Source organism: Protopterus annectens, chromosome 2.part1 (genome assembly GCF_019279795.1).
Source record: "Protopterus annectens isolate FY-2018-M chromosome 2.part1, PAN1.0, whole genome shotgun sequence".
Classification (NCBI taxonomy): domain Eukaryota; kingdom Metazoa; phylum Chordata; order Ceratodontiformes; family Protopteridae; genus Protopterus; species Protopterus annectens.
The window spans coordinates 1436831702-1436849185 of record NC_056729.1 but is presented as its reverse complement, the minus strand read 5'-3'; the positions used below and the strand labels follow the sequence as shown (position 1 = coordinate 1436849185).

Sequence of the window (17484 nt, the reverse complement as noted above, 5' to 3'; positions counted from 1 at the left end):
GAAGTTTACCTTCCAGACAGCAGCTGTTGGCATTACCCAATCTGAAATTATGCCCACCTATGCTAAACTGCATGTTACAGTCACAGTGTTCCCACTTCGATTAATTGCCGTTATTTCCCCTCCCAGATCTGAAAAACACATGACATACCCTCTAAATCAACCAACCATGCTGTGGAACACCAGTCCAGTTGGCTTAGCTGTACTTTCCTAACATTAAAACAGTCTGTGCCATCCATTTTCTCTGGTATTGTGGAAAAGCTCAGATTTTCTCTGCATACACTGTCTTCTATCTCCACTATTTTTGAAATAGCTTTTCTTGAAAAGTCTCATGCTCAGCCATAACCAGCCTTTTTTTTCATTTCACTTGAGTTCTGCAGTTTTATCAGTTTATCCACATACTTAGTTAAAGTTTCTTCTCTTTTCCAGTCTTTTGTTATTTGACTTAATTTGTTTGTGTCTTTCGGCTTTTCCCGGTTAGGGGTCGCCACAGTGGAACTCCGGTTCGCTAATGATTGGTAGTGGACTTTTAAGTACCGGGTTACCAGCCCTGATGCACAACCTTCAACAAAGGCACGCCCCATTCACGTATGCCTCCACACAGAAGACGCTCTAGCTGAGAATTGAACGGGACAACATCTTGCTATGAGGTTAAAATTACTTAATTACCTAAACATATTATTTACTATCAGATTGCCAACATGGATTCTGCAGTGCTTTTAGCACCACAAGTGCTATACTCTACACCACAAATACAATTTATTGCAACATAAATGACCATCGTTACAGCACAAGTTTTTGTTGATGTGACTCATCCTTTTGGAAATTCCAACCATAGCATTTTGCTGTAAAAAAAAATCAAAAGACAACTTCGGAGACAACACTATCAGGCAGTTTAAAAATTACCTTACAGACACATTCTTCTAAACTGAGATAAAAAAACAATGCTTCAAAAAAGATACTCTCTTTTTTCTCTCTATTACTCAAGGATATAAATGCAATTTAAGCATAAAATAAAGGATGTCACATTATATACTACCAGAAGCCAATAAATCTCACAAACCTTCAGACATGACATTTTCCTCAAAATTATGCCAATGGGCATCCACTAACAAAGTTCTACTCAACCCAACAAAAACAAATGATATGCAGTTTGCTTCACTACATAAAACGTCTATGTCACCTAACATTTTGCTCTAGGACAATATGTCATTTATTATCCATAATGTCTCAGAATGCAAATATTGACACTTTACATTTAACCCACCTCTTACAACCCCTACTAATATCACCAGTAAGTTACTATTTCATCTCAAGATGTTTTAAAGCACCTCTGCACGTACTTGTCTCCTGTAGCCAGGGCAGCCACTGCCAAAAATGTATTCCTTCCTAAAATTGAATACAGGTTAACCTTGCCATGTTTTCACTCTTCCTACAAAATTCGAAGGAATCAGATAAAGAAAACAAAATTTTCAGATCTGCCTTCTTAGCAGATCTGTGACCACATCACTTGCATTGAATTTTTACACCATTACGTGGTTAGCCCTGCCATTTCCCTACTAGCATTCAAAACACATCATCCAAAGCCTCCTTTAAAGACCTCATCAGGCAACATCTCAAGCAAAGTTGGCAGTGCCATGATTGCTCCCCAGTGAAAGCGGATAACTTATACATACTAAATCTAGAGCAATTGATAAATAGTTTTTCAATCTTACTCTCAAACACTGGCTAATCTACAATGTATGTACTGTACCTGTGTACTATGCATGTATTCTACCTACATTCCAAAGTTCAGCTGTACACCACAAATCTATTACTTACCTTTATTTTTAAAATTAATATTTTTTTGATTGTTCTCTCCACTGTAACTGTTTGTGCCGCATACCACTGTAAAAACATGTCTCTTGTAAATTGTGTGTATACTGATTATGACTAAATGTGTCTAATTTTTCTTTGTGGAGCTTTTCTCCCCGGGCCTCTGCTGAAAAAGGGCCTTTTCGGCTCAGTCAGACACCCCCGGTTAACAAATGTAAAATAAATAAACTAAAATAAATTTAGTAATCCGTATTATCCTGTCTAGGGAATACTGCACACCACAGCGCTGCCTAAAGAGGATGGTCTATAAAGCTCTTCTCTAGATGGGCACAACCTACAGTCTGTGCTACTACCAAACACTCCTTTTAATTTTATGCAAGTCTGAGGTGGAAGCACCCAGCAGGTTTCTTTTTTGGGGTTGGGAGGTGAGAGGAACCCCTTAGACACACAAGGAAAAAGTACAGTTGTGTACACTTACCACAAATGTAGATGTTCGCATGTATTCACTGTTGTAGTCACTACATTTGGGTAATCTGCTGGCAGGTTGCCCTCAGTTGGCCTGATTAACGAAGTCTTGGGTCCTGCGTCAGTTGCTGTCCCTTCTTCCATGACATTGGGCTGTCAGGGGTATAAAACATGCAGCCTACGCCATTTTAATCAGTTTTTCTTGCCCCAGATGCCAGGTGGCCCCCAAATGGGGAGCAAAATATAAATATATATATAAATATATATGCATGTAATTTAGAACACAACAAATATACCTCCAAATAAAAGCAAATACACCAAAAAGGCTTTTGAGCATACTAAAAGAAAGAAGCGGTATAGTAAAAGAAAAAAACATAGGGCTGGCGGGTTGGGTAACCTGGACTGCAACAGTGAATACACTTGAACATCTACATTTATGGTAAGTGCACACAACTATACTGTGTTTAGTTTTTCACTGTTGCAGTCATTACATTTGGGTAGAATTCCAAAGCTATGGTTGGGAGGATGGACCATTAGGAGCAGCTACAAGGCCCTGCACAGTGGCAAAACCTGCTCTGGATTTAGAGAAGAGAGGTAAATGGTAATGTTTGGTGAAAGTATGAATTGAGCTCCAGGTAGCCACTTCTAGAATGTCTCTGGTAGGAACCCCTCTGAAAAAGGCTGCCGAAGTAGACACAGCCCTGGTGGAATGGGATCTGATCCCCTTGGGAAAAGGTTTACCATGGTGCATGTAGCAGAAACGAATACAATGGCTTATCCATTTTGAAATAGTCTACTTTGAAATAGCCTTTCCCTCTGCCCCTGCAGGGGCGGCCAAAAGATAAGTGCTTGGTGACTGCAGAGGAAAGTCATTGAGACTGTGTACCGTAGGAAGGTGCCTTGTTACTTCCAGATTTGGAGGTGGAGGCACCCCATTGTTTTGTTCTAGATGTCCCTTGTGACTGAAACCTGGAGCTTTTGGAGTGTCTGGGTTTGACCTGAGCGGCTCTGGTGGGTACTGGAAAGGACCAATTCTTAGTAGGCCAGTGCCTACTGAACCTGGGTGGCTGCACTTGTAAGAAATCTTATACAGTTTGCATAGATTTAGCTTTATCTTCCATCTTTTTCAAAACTTCTTCTGCCTTATTACCAAATAGACTGTCCTGTTGTAAAGGAGCATCCAACAATTTTGCTTTAACATGATCAGGCAGATTTTGCTCCTTGAGCCAAGCATGCCTTCTTATCACAGATCCAGTTAGAGCGGCCCTGCAAGAGGCCTCCAGGGAATCAAAACCACATTGCAAAGTATGCTTTCCAACTTGTTCAGCTGAATGCAATAAATCCTGCAACTCTATTTTCCACACAGTCAGAAATCAACATCATTTTCTGTTTACGTAAGCCCATGACATGCTGCTATTTAAACATTTGAAATTGACAGTTTAAAGCCCTGATTGCCGGTTGCAGAAGTGTAAACCTTCTTACCCCATCTATCCAGCGCTCTGGAGTCTCTATCAGAAGGGGTAGGATTTTTAGAAGTAGAAGCCTTAACACTCTTGGGACCCTGAGAAATGGTTTCGGGGTCAGCAGTAGGGCTTTTAAAGAGGAATTTGTGGGAGTCAGGAACCCTGTAATATCTATCTGGCTTACTAGGAGCCGGAGGACAGGGAATCAGGAGCCATGCTGGATTCTGAGAAAACATCAACAATGTCTAGAACAGGAGATCTAGCCGAAGGTCTATGCTGAGGAAGAAGGAAATCCCTAAGCCTCTTTTTAAATTCTGAGAAATCCTGACTCTCCCAGTGAAAGTGCTCCCTTAAGGCATGCAAAGTTTCTCCAAAATAAAAATCCTCAGGAGGAGAAGCAGAAGGGATGGAATCTTCTGCATCAGAATCCTCATAAGGAGGAATAGAGAATTCCTGATCAGAAGAAATAGAAACCTGATCTGATGATTCATAGTCAGTGCCTTGCCTAGGCCTCTTAGCAGGAGGGGGATGGGAACCCCCTGATCAAGGTAATTAAATCCTCAGCCATTCTGATCATTTGTTTTTTAGGCATAGGGGCCTGTGCACGCGGCCCAAGAGTCAGTTTTTTTACACACAGAAGTTGATTTTGGCCTAGGTTTTGAAGATGGCGTTGGTTTAATATACAAACCTTTAGGCCTGAAAACACCCTCAGAAGCCGGCGCCTGCTCAGTGGCTCCAGACCCATCCAAGGTAGAGACATCCACGGGTTCAGTACTTAAAAGTATCTCGTGGCATACCGGACTCCGAATGGGTCTCAGTAGAGGCCTGTGAATAAAAAGTAGCGGGCATCAGGGGCTGTGAAAGCGCCTCACTGAGTACCGGTGAACTGGTGACTGGCTTAGAAGCTTTGTCCACACGACCTCAACGGTCTGTCTCTGTCTTTTTCTTTGCGTTTTTTTGTGTATTCCGGTAGTCTGACTGCTAACTGATGACATTTCTGGATAGTTAAATCTTCAGCCAAAATATTTTGAAGCAAAAATATATCAACACTTAATAGTGCGTTGATTAAATTTAGCACAAAACCGACAGCAAGGCACATTGTGGTCAGGGCCTAGGCAAGGAATACAGTACAAATGAAAATCCTTATGAGGTATTTGCTTCTCACAAGTAATACAATTATTAACTTTTACTGACATCGGTAAGGAGCAAGAAAAAGTTTCCTCAACGGGGTACTTAGCTTTAGGTTGAAGACCTCAGTTCTGAGACTCGAAAACAATTTCAGGAGTCAGCCGACCGGCACTTGCGAACTGCTTCTGTTTCGGGAACCGTGCAGCAAGAAAGACTGATGAAAATGGCATCGGCTGCATGTTTTATATCCCTGACGTCATGGAAGAAGGGACGGCAACCGATGCAGGACCCAAGACTTTGTTAATCAGGCCGACTGAGAGCAACCTGCCAGCAGATTACCTACATGTAATAACTGCAACAGTGAAACACGAAGAACATTATGCAAACGCCACACAGGCACTGGCCAGAAGTCCAGATGAAACCTTGTACATTTGAGGTGAAGATCTTCACTATTAACCCAACTGTGCTCAACTAGTGTGTTTGATGGCCTGAAGTCCCAGAAAAATTTATGGAATTGGTGCATGCTATATATATATATATAAGGACCCAATAACAAAAGCACAGTATTTAGACTTACAAAGAGGTCCCCTTTCTGAATGGGTGTGCATCAGGGTTCATAAGTTGGTACTAGGCTATCGGCCCTACGGCCTATACATGCCTAGCCATAACAATTCCCTGGCTATTTCTTCCCACACTATTTATTTCCCTGGACCCCTGTCTAGCAGGGCAACAGACGTGATCCCCGGGGTGAATTTCCTTTCTCCCATCCAATAGTCAAGGTTCCTTTTGAAGACGGCCAAAGAGGCACTCTGCTTGACATGTATGGGCAGTCTATTCCACAGTGTGGGGAGTCTCTGGGTCAGGAACCTATCCCTCCAGCATGTTTTGTTTACTATGATGACAAGCTTTAGATCCCTGGAGTGTGTGGCTCTGAGGGATTGGGATTTTTTTAAGTGCAGCATGTCCAACAGCTCTGGGTTTGACATGGCCTTGTATGTTAAGCAGAGATCGCCTCTGAGTAGACGATATACGACAAAGTATAGCTGGAGTTTTTTAAAGTGGTCAGTGTAGGGCATCTGCTTTAGGCCTGTGATTCTTTTAGTGAGGTATTTCTGCAGCCTTTCCAGTTGTTGGCATATACCTCTCAAGACATCTGCAAATGGGGCGTTGTATTCTATAAAAGGTCTAATGAGGGATGAGTACAGTGGGACAATGACCTCCTTTTTTCTGGAAGAAAAGCCCTTAGTGATGAGGTGTGCCACATAGGATTTCCTGACTGTTGTGGCGATGTGGTTATCAAAGGTGAGACCACTGTCCACCTGTTCAGCTTTGAGTCTACTGCTTTTCCTACTGGTAATGGACTACATTAGCAAACAGGTTGGAGTGAACAGATCAACAATGCTGTAGTGCAGCACATGATGTGGAATTACAGACAAAGAACAAGAACTGCAAGATATGATAAGGGTTTAGAATGCAACGCAATGCAAAATTGAAGGCACATGACATGAAACTGGAGTACAGATAAAATAATTATGTCTGCCAATGAGGGAAATTAGAAGCTGTTGAAAACTGAGAAAGAAAGGAAAATACTGGAACAGGTTAACTGTCTCTAGTACCTGGAAGGGGTAGTTAAGGAGAAGGGAAGCCTGAATGAGGATGTTAAAGCTAAAATCAGAGTGGCTGCAGCCAACTGGCTTAGATGCCAGCGGTAGTGTTTGACTGAAGAATGCCAAAGAAGCTGGCGAATAAGGTTACAAAACATTGGTATGAACAGTACTACGATTTGGTACAGAAACCTGGACATGAAGACACAGCAGTTGAAGCTAGAGGTGATGGAGATGAAGTGTCTGATATGGATTTACCTTCAGTTGGTTGACTAAAATGTGCATCGATATCCTGAAGGTAAACCCCTGGTATGTCAAAAAACAAAACTTTGTCTGCCTAGTACACATGCACCACGGAAGAGCATCGGTGCATGCAAATTTAAATCATTGTTTTTGCCCCCCGGGCCCCCACACCACTCGCTAATTACATATACTAATTCTGAGATCACACAATCCCCAGGAGTAGGGAATATTCCCCTACCTGGGGACTGTCAATCTTGCACACTCGTTGACACTCTGTATAACCTACCAATTGCAGTCAATTAAACAGATGACCAAACCAATGGAACCCCTGATAAAGAAGGTAGGATCTACACTGTGGAGCAAATGAAGAAATGACTACATCAGAGTAGAAGCCCAAGTAGTTCTAATTGCAGAGAAGGTCACCACTGTTTTGTACACCTTACTTTTCAGCTTCTAAGGCATTCTTGTGTCAAATACTACCCCAACACTTGGTGCCAGTTTGATTCTAGCTTTGAGGCTTTCACTGAAAACATTGTGTTGGTTGTGCTGCATTCCAATCTGAATCCAAACTACTCATCTCCCACCTTACTTTCTATTCGTTTATAAACACCTTTTACAGAAATTTCATACAGTGTGATAGGAGTTTGATACCTTTATACTGATACTTTTCCAGTTTCCTAAGATGTGCCTTTTTCTCCATACTGCTCAGAGTACTCTCTGGAGCCATTTTTCCCTGATATCATACAGCATCTGATCTCATCTGCCATGACCTCATCTGAACCTGCTGTTTTCTCTGACTTCATTTGCCTTAGTGTTGTTCTTACTGCTTCCAGGGTGGCGTCCTCTTCTTTCAGCAAACTACCACTTATTCACTAATTTTGCAATTTAGCTAGACTTCTTCCTGATCATCTCCACCTAACAAGTCTCTGGTTTAAGTCCAAGGTACTGCTGATTCTTCTAGTCAGCTCCTGTGCTTCTCTCTCTCTCTCTCAAGCATTTTCATTCAATCAATGGAAAAATTTCACAGGCAAGTTTTCTCTATGGACTTTGATACTGCCAAAGAAATGACAGGCAAAGTCACCTTCAGATTCCTGGCTAAACTATTTCCTCCTTAGCCTGTTCTACATACAAAAATGTATTTGATCCTCCAAGAAAAATATTCTGAAGATGGCCAGATACAGCAGCTTCAGTCTCACTCTTTGGCTCATGGCATCTCCTGATTTCTGACATAACCTTTCTTCACTTCTGCCTGCTGTACAGTGAATAACCCCTTTCCACAAACACACTGCTGTACCAGATTTTTAACACTTTTCTTTTCTGCCACACTTTTGTTAGAAGTAGCTCTTTCTTCTGGAATGACTGCACCCTTACTAAACCAAGATCTTGGCTATTTTCTCATGACCACTCTTGAAGCATGCACATGATGCGCCTTCTCAATTAACAAATCCTCCTGTATCACTTCAGTTGCTTATCTGTATTTTCATAAAATGAATGCAGTCTAACCCTTTCATTTTCAATGGCATAGCAGAAAATCTCAGCTTTTCTCTACAAGCTCTAACTCTATTACTTTCGGAAGCCACTCTTACTGAAACTCCAAGTTCAGCCAGCCTTTCTTCATTTCCACCACCGACTTCTGCAGTTTTATGAGGTCATCTATATAGCTGCTTAAAACTTCTTCTACTTTTCCATCCTTTTATTACTTCACTTTATATATTCCTTCAGTGCCTCATTTATTTTATTAGTTGACTATATATATTCCTTCAGTGCCTCATTTATTTTAAATACCTTTGAGTGCATTTGATTTATTTTACCACCAGAATATGGGAAGCCATTTCCTATATCAAAGTTCTTTCTGAACAGCTGCAAGATTATTCCAACTATAATTTTGTCTTCTTTTCTTGTTGACCTTCTCTTACTTTCTCTAAATTTCTTCTTTGACACCCGCATTGTAATTACTAGCCAATAACTGAATTTTACCCAAACTGATCGCTTTTACTGGCTTTTTTTTTTTTTACATTTTTAGTTTTCATACTGAAGAGCTCTAATCAATCTTGGAAGTTAATACCTTCGATCCTTGAAGTTCAAACACCCAGCATGTTTTTTTCAGACGGGAGAGTAACTTCAAAAAGACACAGTAAGATGATGCAAACACCATACAGACATATGTCTGGAATGGGTAGAGGACCGGGTCAAACCTTGTCTATACCTTGTGTCTGTCAGGCAAAGGCTTTTAGTATGCAAACCATATCCTCACCCCTTGGAAGATGCCTCAGTTGCACTATTTTTTTTCTGTAGAATGTTTTTCTGGAAAATACCAAACACTTTCCTGGAACCTTACCTTACTTCAGGTAACGCCTAAAGAAACATTTTTGGTATTTAGAAACTTCCTGGTACAGAGGTATAGAGTTTAAGGAAATGAAAAAAAAAGCCCCGTCTCCCTTCTGTTAGTCATAAAGGATCTAGTGAGCCTTACCCACATTTAAGCCATCTAGGCTTGTTGCGAGTAACTTTTTTTTAAGCAGCTACCAAATCTGAAATTATCACAGTCATGGAACGCTTTCAATTCAGGGGTACTTGTGATACATTGCTGATAAAAAATTACTAAGAAAGAGTTCTACAAGTTTGCTATTTTCAGTTATTTTGCCCCTTCCCTAACTTGGTATATTACTGATAATTTCTTCAGCTATACACTATACGCATCAGAAACTGTAACCTTCAGACTGTACATCTCACCTACATTCACAAGCCACCTACTTACTGTAGTTCTCACTGAAAGATTTTTTACCTCACACATTCTGCTCAGTGATGTCTTCTTCTCTTAAATAATTTCTTACTTCAGCTATTCCACCACGATGGATTTGACTTTACTAACCAAGAAATGACTGTACTAACCAAGAAATGACTAATTACTTCATCTGTTTTACTTTAAGAACATTTCCACCAGTCACTAGTAGTAAGCAGTTTCATTTCATTGCACCAATCCCATTTGCTAAGTTCATCTTGAATCTTATCCTACTCTGTTCTGGTAGTAAATTCTATGAAATTCAAACTCCTTTTTACTTTCTTCTTTAATTGCTACTATGTCCTAAGAGAAGCTAACGCAATCAGTTACTACCCATCCCAGCCGAGGAGCAATACAATTCATTAGTACATCTGAATGTGACAACACTGTATCTAAGTAACTGTTTCCTGAGGCAAATTTTATATTTTGAACTTAACAGTCCTAGACTAGGAAGTCTTGTACTTCCTTATCCCGTTAATCAGATTATTTGAAACTGTGCCTTCTGATGTGATGCATTTCAAGCAGTCACCAGCTATCATGGAACAGATCTGTCACTTTCAGGAAAGGAAATTCAACACAAAAGTCATCTTCTTCAATACCACTTAAGAAGGTTGCTATAAAATTTACTGGCAAACTGTACTCTTAGAAGAGACATTTACCTCCTAAAGTTTTCACCCTAAGGTTGCTGCATACAAAAAAAAAGCTGAAATGAGGGCATTGTCATTATATACAAACACCCCCTCCCAGTTTTTAATGTTCTACAATTAGTGTAACTTATGAATCCATGATGGACAAAGGTAAATAGAACTAAACCAAATTTTGACCTACAATGATACCTGTGCATTCTTCAGTGCATTCTGTCAATACATCTACCATTACTCATAACACTTAGCACGTTGTTGTTTAACGGTGCTTCTAATATCCTGTAACTGTGTCACAACCACCATCTTTTAGGTACACTAAATGGCAGCTGTATTTTACGAAAGTACTGTCACCCCTGCTAACAAGCAGTTCTCACAGAAAGCTACAATCTGACCCAAAAGGCACTGTTTGAGAAACTTGCTTGCCTCCCTTTATGGAAAAAAAAATGGGGCAAGGGAAGGAGCAAGATCAACTGTCAGGGGAAAAAAGGTTCCTTTACTTAGTCTCAATATGTCAAGTGTGTCCGTAATATCTTCTTTTTACATTTACGTAAATTACTGATACCAGCTACAACAGCAATTACAATCATATAATAACTTGTCTGACTTGTGTGAAAATGGCACTTCTTATGCCAGAAAATCTGCAGCCCTTTAAACAAACATTGGATGTCCCATCCGTACATTCCTGGGATCACATTTTTCAATCCTCAAATATCACTGAATCAACAAGGACAAAAATTTGTTCTCTAACAATACATTTGTTTAGCACAAGTGGCTAAAACTGTAGGAAGGGATTTTGGAGACTGGACTTAGCATTTCTTCAAAATCTGAGAAAAATGCATTTTTTTCTAGGATCAAATCAAGTAGGTTTTCTTGCATTTCTCTCATCTTTTCTTAATGTGGTAAGAATTTAAGTAGCATCATTCTCTTCCTTCAAGGATCTATAACTTTTTCTGGTCTGATAAGAAAACAGTAATATGACTGTCTGTCTATACGTATGTATATACATATACACATATATTAGCAACACCACAGTGTGACCATTGTGTTCCAAACTGTACGGTACATCACATATAGTGATAGTGAGTTTTAACTGAAGTTCTGTCAGTGCATTACTGCTACAAATTTGCGTCATACCCAATACTTACAAAATCTATGTCCACTTGTCTGGAGTTGTCAAATCGTTTACACTTTTGCCACACTTGCAACAGCTGTTAAAGCATCATATTACAAACACTGGTAAACATCTTACATAAACATTTTCTTAAGTATCCCCTAACAAGCAAGTCTTCAATGCAGAAAATAGTTCGCCAATCAGAAAAATGACTAAGTACAATGTGCTAATTGGATAGCAAAAGAAAAAAAAAACACCCTAAACAGAATGTATTCTGATTCTTAAGAATGTTTTCTAAAAACAAAATGGGGAAAGTACACCCTTGTCTGGAACACTGCTTGTAAATATTACTAATAGTGTCAATCAGGAAAGTTTAAGACCATACATCCACAGCAGAGTTTTAATGAAGTACTCCTTTCTGTAAAAAGAGTAAATAAATCCAATTCCAAGTGGCTGCCATACTCCAAGGAAGCAGAACCTTTTCAAGTAACAGCCCGTAATTACTAAAACATTACAATGCTAACAGATCAAGGCATCTGAAACAAATTTATCAAAACAGTAGGTACTGACTTGAAAAGTGATTTCAGTGGGGGCAACTAATGCAAAATTTAACATCCATATAAAATATAGTCTTCACATACAATAAAAACTTCGAGGTGATTAAACATTTATGGATGAGAAGAAACCATTATCTCCCAATCTGAAAAAAACGAGAAACCCATGAGCATCAATTTTTACAAATATGTTCCTTAGAATATTTCAGAATGCTGTAACAATAAAGGCACTTACCGCTGCCCCTGCTGGTGTATGAGTATGCACAATGCATTTTACATCAGGTCGAGCTGCATAGATTGCAGAATGCAATGTAAATCCAGCTTGGTTTACCCCTAGATTAGTGCTTCCACGGTCTACAATTTCCCCCTGAAAGTTAATTTTCACCTGGAATCAATGAACAAAGAAAACAAACTTTCAGCAAAGGAGGATTGTTTCAGGAAAGAATACAAGTTAAGTTAACAGAGTGATTCTGCAGAAAGATGCCTCGTTAATGCACACTTTACAAACATTAAAGAAGCCAGAGAAAAACACAGAGTTGTAATGGTAGCTTACAAATGAACTTTTATTTCTGATAAGACACAAGTATAGTGCATATGCATATGTGTGTCTGTATAAAGAAAGAAGTTATGTAGTCACCATAACATTCCATCTGAGTAGTTAGACTTCATTTGTCATCAACCTGTGGGTTTCGGATCCGAGCCAGAAGCCTTCCAAGCTAAGATCCCAGCTCCAAGCTCCTCCCCCATACCCATACTACACTGCAACCTCCTAACAACTGTCAGATAGAGTTTGCCACCCACAATGTGACACACATCAACCCAAGAGAAATAACCGGACCTGATCACACAGACTAAGCTTACAATACCCAGTAAGTCTGAGTCCAAGGATTATCACAAACCACTAAGGTCAGGGGGAAGGAGGGAGGGAAGGTTGATGACAAATGAAGACTAACTACTCAGATGGAACATTACGGTGAGTACATAACTTCTTTACCTGAAGTAGTTAACTTCATTTGATCATCAACCTGTGGGATAGAGTCCATAGCTACCAAAAGACCTTGGGAGGCCCTTATGGAAGGATATTCGGGAGCACTGCAGAACCAAAAGAAGCCCTTCCTCTAGATACCATGTCCAACTTATAAAGAGTAATAAAAGTGCGAGAGATAACCCAGGTAGCCGCTGAACAAATGTCATCCAGAGAAACTCTGGACCAGAACGCAGCAGAAGTAGCCATAGAACAAGTAGAATGAGCATGAGCCCTGGCTGGTTCTGGTAATCCATGATCCTTAAACACCTGCAAAATACAAAGTGAAATCCATCTAGCAAGAGTTACCTTTAAAACTGGTTTCCTCAAAAAGGGCTTGGCAAAGGAAAAACATAAGTGATCAGACTTACGAAAGGGTTTAGTCCTATGCAAATAAAAGCTTAACTGTCTGTGGACATCCAGCAAATAAATGGAAGTTTGTATTTCCCTTCATTTTGAAAATTAGGGAAAAATACTGGGAGATTAATAGACTGATTGATATTTGACTCTGAAGCAACTTTAGGGAGGAAAGAAGGATTTGTCCTTAGAGAAACCCTATCCTTATGAAAAACGAAGTATGGGGGTTTTATACACAAGACTTGAAGTTCGGACACTCTACCGGCCGAGGTGATAGACACCAGGAAGGCCGTCTTCCACAACAAAAATTTTAAATCAACTGATGCTGTGAGTTTGAATGGAGGTGCAACTAAGGCCTGAAGAACCAAGGTCAAATCTCACGGAGGGGAAGGATGCTAAATCGGAGGTCTCAGCAAAAAAGTGGCTTTGATGAAAGTCTTACAAATCCTACAAGCAGCTACTGAACCTGAATTTTCTCCTACATGAAAATGGGATATAGCCACCAGCTGGACCTTAACAGTGGAAGAGCTTGCCCCCTGCTGGAAAATCTGAGACAGAAATTCTAATACCACTGGAACGGAGGCAGTAAATAGATCCAAATCTCTCTGAGAAGCCCAGATGTAAAAACGCTTCTATTTACTATGGTACACCTTTCAGGTGGAGGACTTGTGTGCCGCCACCAGAATGGACTTAACAGGAGAAGAGAGTCCGGAAGTGCTGACAATTAGTGGAAATGGAGCAACCAAGCAGTAATCTTGAGGCCATCCAGATTCGGAGGAGGAATTCCAGAGGGATAACAAATAAGATCCAGAAGGGGATCCAATATCCAGGACGGAGCTAATAGATGAGACCGTAGGCAAGGGAGCCAAACTTGACGAGGCCAGAATGGGGCTATGAGGATAATCCTGCCCCCCAACTGACAAGCTTTCTGCAAGAAATTTGTCATTAGAGGTAGTGGGGGATATGCACAAAGAAGACCAGGAGGCCAAGCATGGACAAGAGAGTCTCTGGTGGCTTCCCCCGAGGGGGAATCGAAGCAAAAAACTTGCTGCACTTTGCGTTGGTCGGTGATGCGAAGAGATCGCAGCAAGGCTGACTCCACCTGAGGAAGATCTGTTCCGCTACATAAGGGTTCAGAGACCACTCGTAGGGTAAAAGGATAGTCCTGCTCAGTTTGCCCGCCAAAATGTTGGACTGACCCGAAATGTGTGTTGCCATCAGAAAATGGTTGATCACCCATTCCCACACTCTCATGGCCTCTCGACAAAACGGGTAGGACCTGGTTCCCCCGTTTGTTAATATACCAGACCACTGACATGTTGTCTGACTGAATTGCAATCATTCCCAGAGGAAGAGAAGTATGAAGGGCCTGCAACGTCAGAAGGACATTGATATGCAAAATGGTCTCGTTCGGGGACCATGCATCTTGGACAGTTCTGCCCGAGCAGTGCCCCACCCACCATAGATGGGAGGCATCCATGGTCACAGTGGCTTGGGGTGGGGTCACAATAAAGGGGCGCCTTTACCAAAGATCCTGGGATTGAAGCCACCAGATGAGGGAAGTCTTGCACACCTTGCTTAGAGGAATCAGGTAACTTAAGGGCTGGTATAACAGAGACCACTGAACTTTTAATGTCCACTGTAGCACTCATGTGTAGACGTGCACAAGGAACCAGATTTATAGCTGCTGCCATAGACCCTAAGGCCCTCAGAACTAGTTCTGCTGGGGTGAAGATGTCTGAAGAAGTGCCAATACATGGAGGGTCAGGTTCCGAAGTCTGTCTGGAGTCAAAAATACCTTGGCCTGGAGAGAATCTATTCTTGCCCCTATGAAGTCCAGAATCTGACTGGGCTGAAGACTGGACTTTACAATGTTTATCATGATACCCAGTAAATTTGACAGCTGAAGGAAAGAATTTCTGGCTTGAACAAGTCAATGCCTGGAGGGGGTGGTGAAGAGCCAATCATCCAGGTATGGAAAGACCTGAATGCCCTGAAGTCTCAGGCGGGTTGCTACAAATACCATGACCTTGGTAAACACCCTGGGGGCTGTGGTGAGACCGAAGGGTAGGACTCTGAACTGGTAGTGATTGGCTCCATGCCGAAAACGGAGTAACCTCCTGGATCGCCTGTCCATCATGATGTGGTAGTACGCACCCTTGATGTCTACAGAGCACATTCAGTCTTCCTCCTGCAAGAACGGCAGGATGGATTGTAAGGTGGCCATCTGGAACTTCTCCTTGGCAAAAGACAGGTTCAACGTGGATAGGCCGAGAATCGGCCTCAAGTCCTCTGTCTTTTTTGGCACCAAAAAGAACCTGGAATAGATGCTTGATCTGGACTGATCTGAGGGGATCAGTTGGATTGCTCTTTTGTTTAGCAGTTTTTCTATTTCCAAAGCTGCCACCTCCTTTTGAGCGGGTGGAATGTCTGGGAGGTGCTTTGGAGATAAGGGACTGGTCAGAAAGAGAATGGAAGAACCTCTGGATATTATCCGAAGCACCCAGCGGTCTGACGTTAGGGGCTCCCATTGAGCTAGGTGCTTCTAAAAATGCCCCCCACCCCGACTACCTCCAGAGTGAAGCAGTCAGACAACCCCTCAGGGCTTTTATGCAGGTCAATCCAAGAATGGTTCCCATGACCCAAAATTCTTCGGTCCCCCTCTGCCTCTGGGCCTGCGTCCACCTTGTCCCCCTCTGCCTCTAGGGGAAAATGACTCTGGAGTGTCCTGGGAATGCTGAGACTTCCAGAACCTCAACTTCTTTGTCCTCGCTTATTCCTGGAAAAGGACCTTTGAGGATTAGAGAAGCGGATCCCGATAGTCGACAGCATCTTCCTGTCATTCTCACTCTGGACTAGTGCATCTAGGATGGTCTTCCTAAACATGGTCGAACCGTCAAAAGGGGCATTCGCAAAGGACGCCTTGAAAGGTTCCGAAAAATCACAAAGTCGGAGCCAAGCGTGACACCTCATGGCAATGCTAGACCCAGCCGCCCTAGCGGCTCCCTCGGTGGCATGAGAGAGTAGGCACAGAGATGTGTTAAGTCACTGACTTAAGAGTGGCCATACGTGCCGAGAATGAGTGTTTATCCTCGGCAGAAATGGACTCCAGGGGAGACTCAGCGTACTCTTTCATGAGGGCGCACTGAAGTCTGATCACGTGGACCATGTAGTTCAGCACCCTTATGGCAAAGGTAGCTGAAGCATACGTCCGCTTTCTGAGTCAATCCATTGCCCTAGACTCCTTGTCTGGAGGATGGACCGAGGAACTCTCCTGAGCCACTTACTTTTTAGTGGCCGCCACCACCACCATGGCATTAACTGGGAAACTCTTACTCCATGCAGGCTTATCCATAGGAGGGCTCAAAATCTTGTCTGACCTTTTAGGTATAGATTCTACAGTGGCCGGCTCCTTCCAAGCTCTGGTGGTAATGAGGCCCACCAGAGGATCAGCTGGGGGGGACACCCAAGAGGTAGATGGGCCTGCGTCGAATGCCTCCAGGAATACCGACTCGTCTGAGGAAGGCTTTTGGGTGGACAAACCTCTCCTCTGACGGAGGATTTCCATTATGTCTCCAAATGAGACATCCTCGGGAGGTGATCTGGGGGAGCCTTCCCCCCCTTCCTCCACATCAGTATCCTCTGTGAGGGACTCGGGTGGGGGGGGGGTCCAGGTGCCTCCTCTTGTACTTGCATTTGTGAGGAATCTCCTTGGGGGGGGGGGCTCCAGGGAGGGCTCACAAACAGCTTCATATTCCTCAAGGGGAACCGTCTGAGGCGTAACAGACACAGGCTGCCCCTGAGAGGACGGAATGACAGAAGACACACTCAGCAGCAAGGGAGCAGGGATGGACTCAGAGGGATGAGTGAGGGGTCTCTATCCTACTGAGAGAACAGTACAGTTTTGTACCTACCATAAATGTAGATGTCCGATAGGTATGCATCTGCAGTCATAACATATGGGTTTGTCCTGCCTCAGGCAGCCCTTCGGTCGGCCGGATTCCAAAGTCTGGGTCTGGCCTCGGCTGATGTCACACTTTCCCTGACGTCAGAGCTTCTGGGGTATAAAGGCATCAGCCGACGCCATTTTCCTCAGTGTTTCTTGCCCCAGATGCCAGGTGCCCTCTAGGAAGGCTAAATTTGGATAAATGCTGAAAAGTTCCAAACAGTAGCAAATTATATACATATATATACAAACAAACAAATACACCATAATAGATTCCCCCAGCTAGCTGAAAGAGGGGTAAGCACCCTAGGAATACCACAGAGGGGAAGGAGGGTGGGTAATCCTGACTGC

General features: G+C 42.3%; 1 protein-coding gene across 13 annotated transcripts in view; it reads right to left on the bottom strand.

Annotated features, from left to right (window-relative positions):
• ADD1 (adducin 1) overlaps nucleotides 1-17484 on the bottom strand; it is a 1467941-nt gene that overhangs the window by 785187 nt on the left and 665270 nt on the right. For all 13 annotated transcript variants that reach the window (XM_044062916.1, XM_044062918.1, XM_044062905.1 and 10 more), the window contains one exon: nucleotides 12042-12191. In XM_044062916.1, the coding sequence (XP_043918851.1) occupies nucleotides 12042-12191 (150 nt within the window). The remainder of the gene's footprint in view (nucleotides 1-12041; nucleotides 12192-17484) is intronic.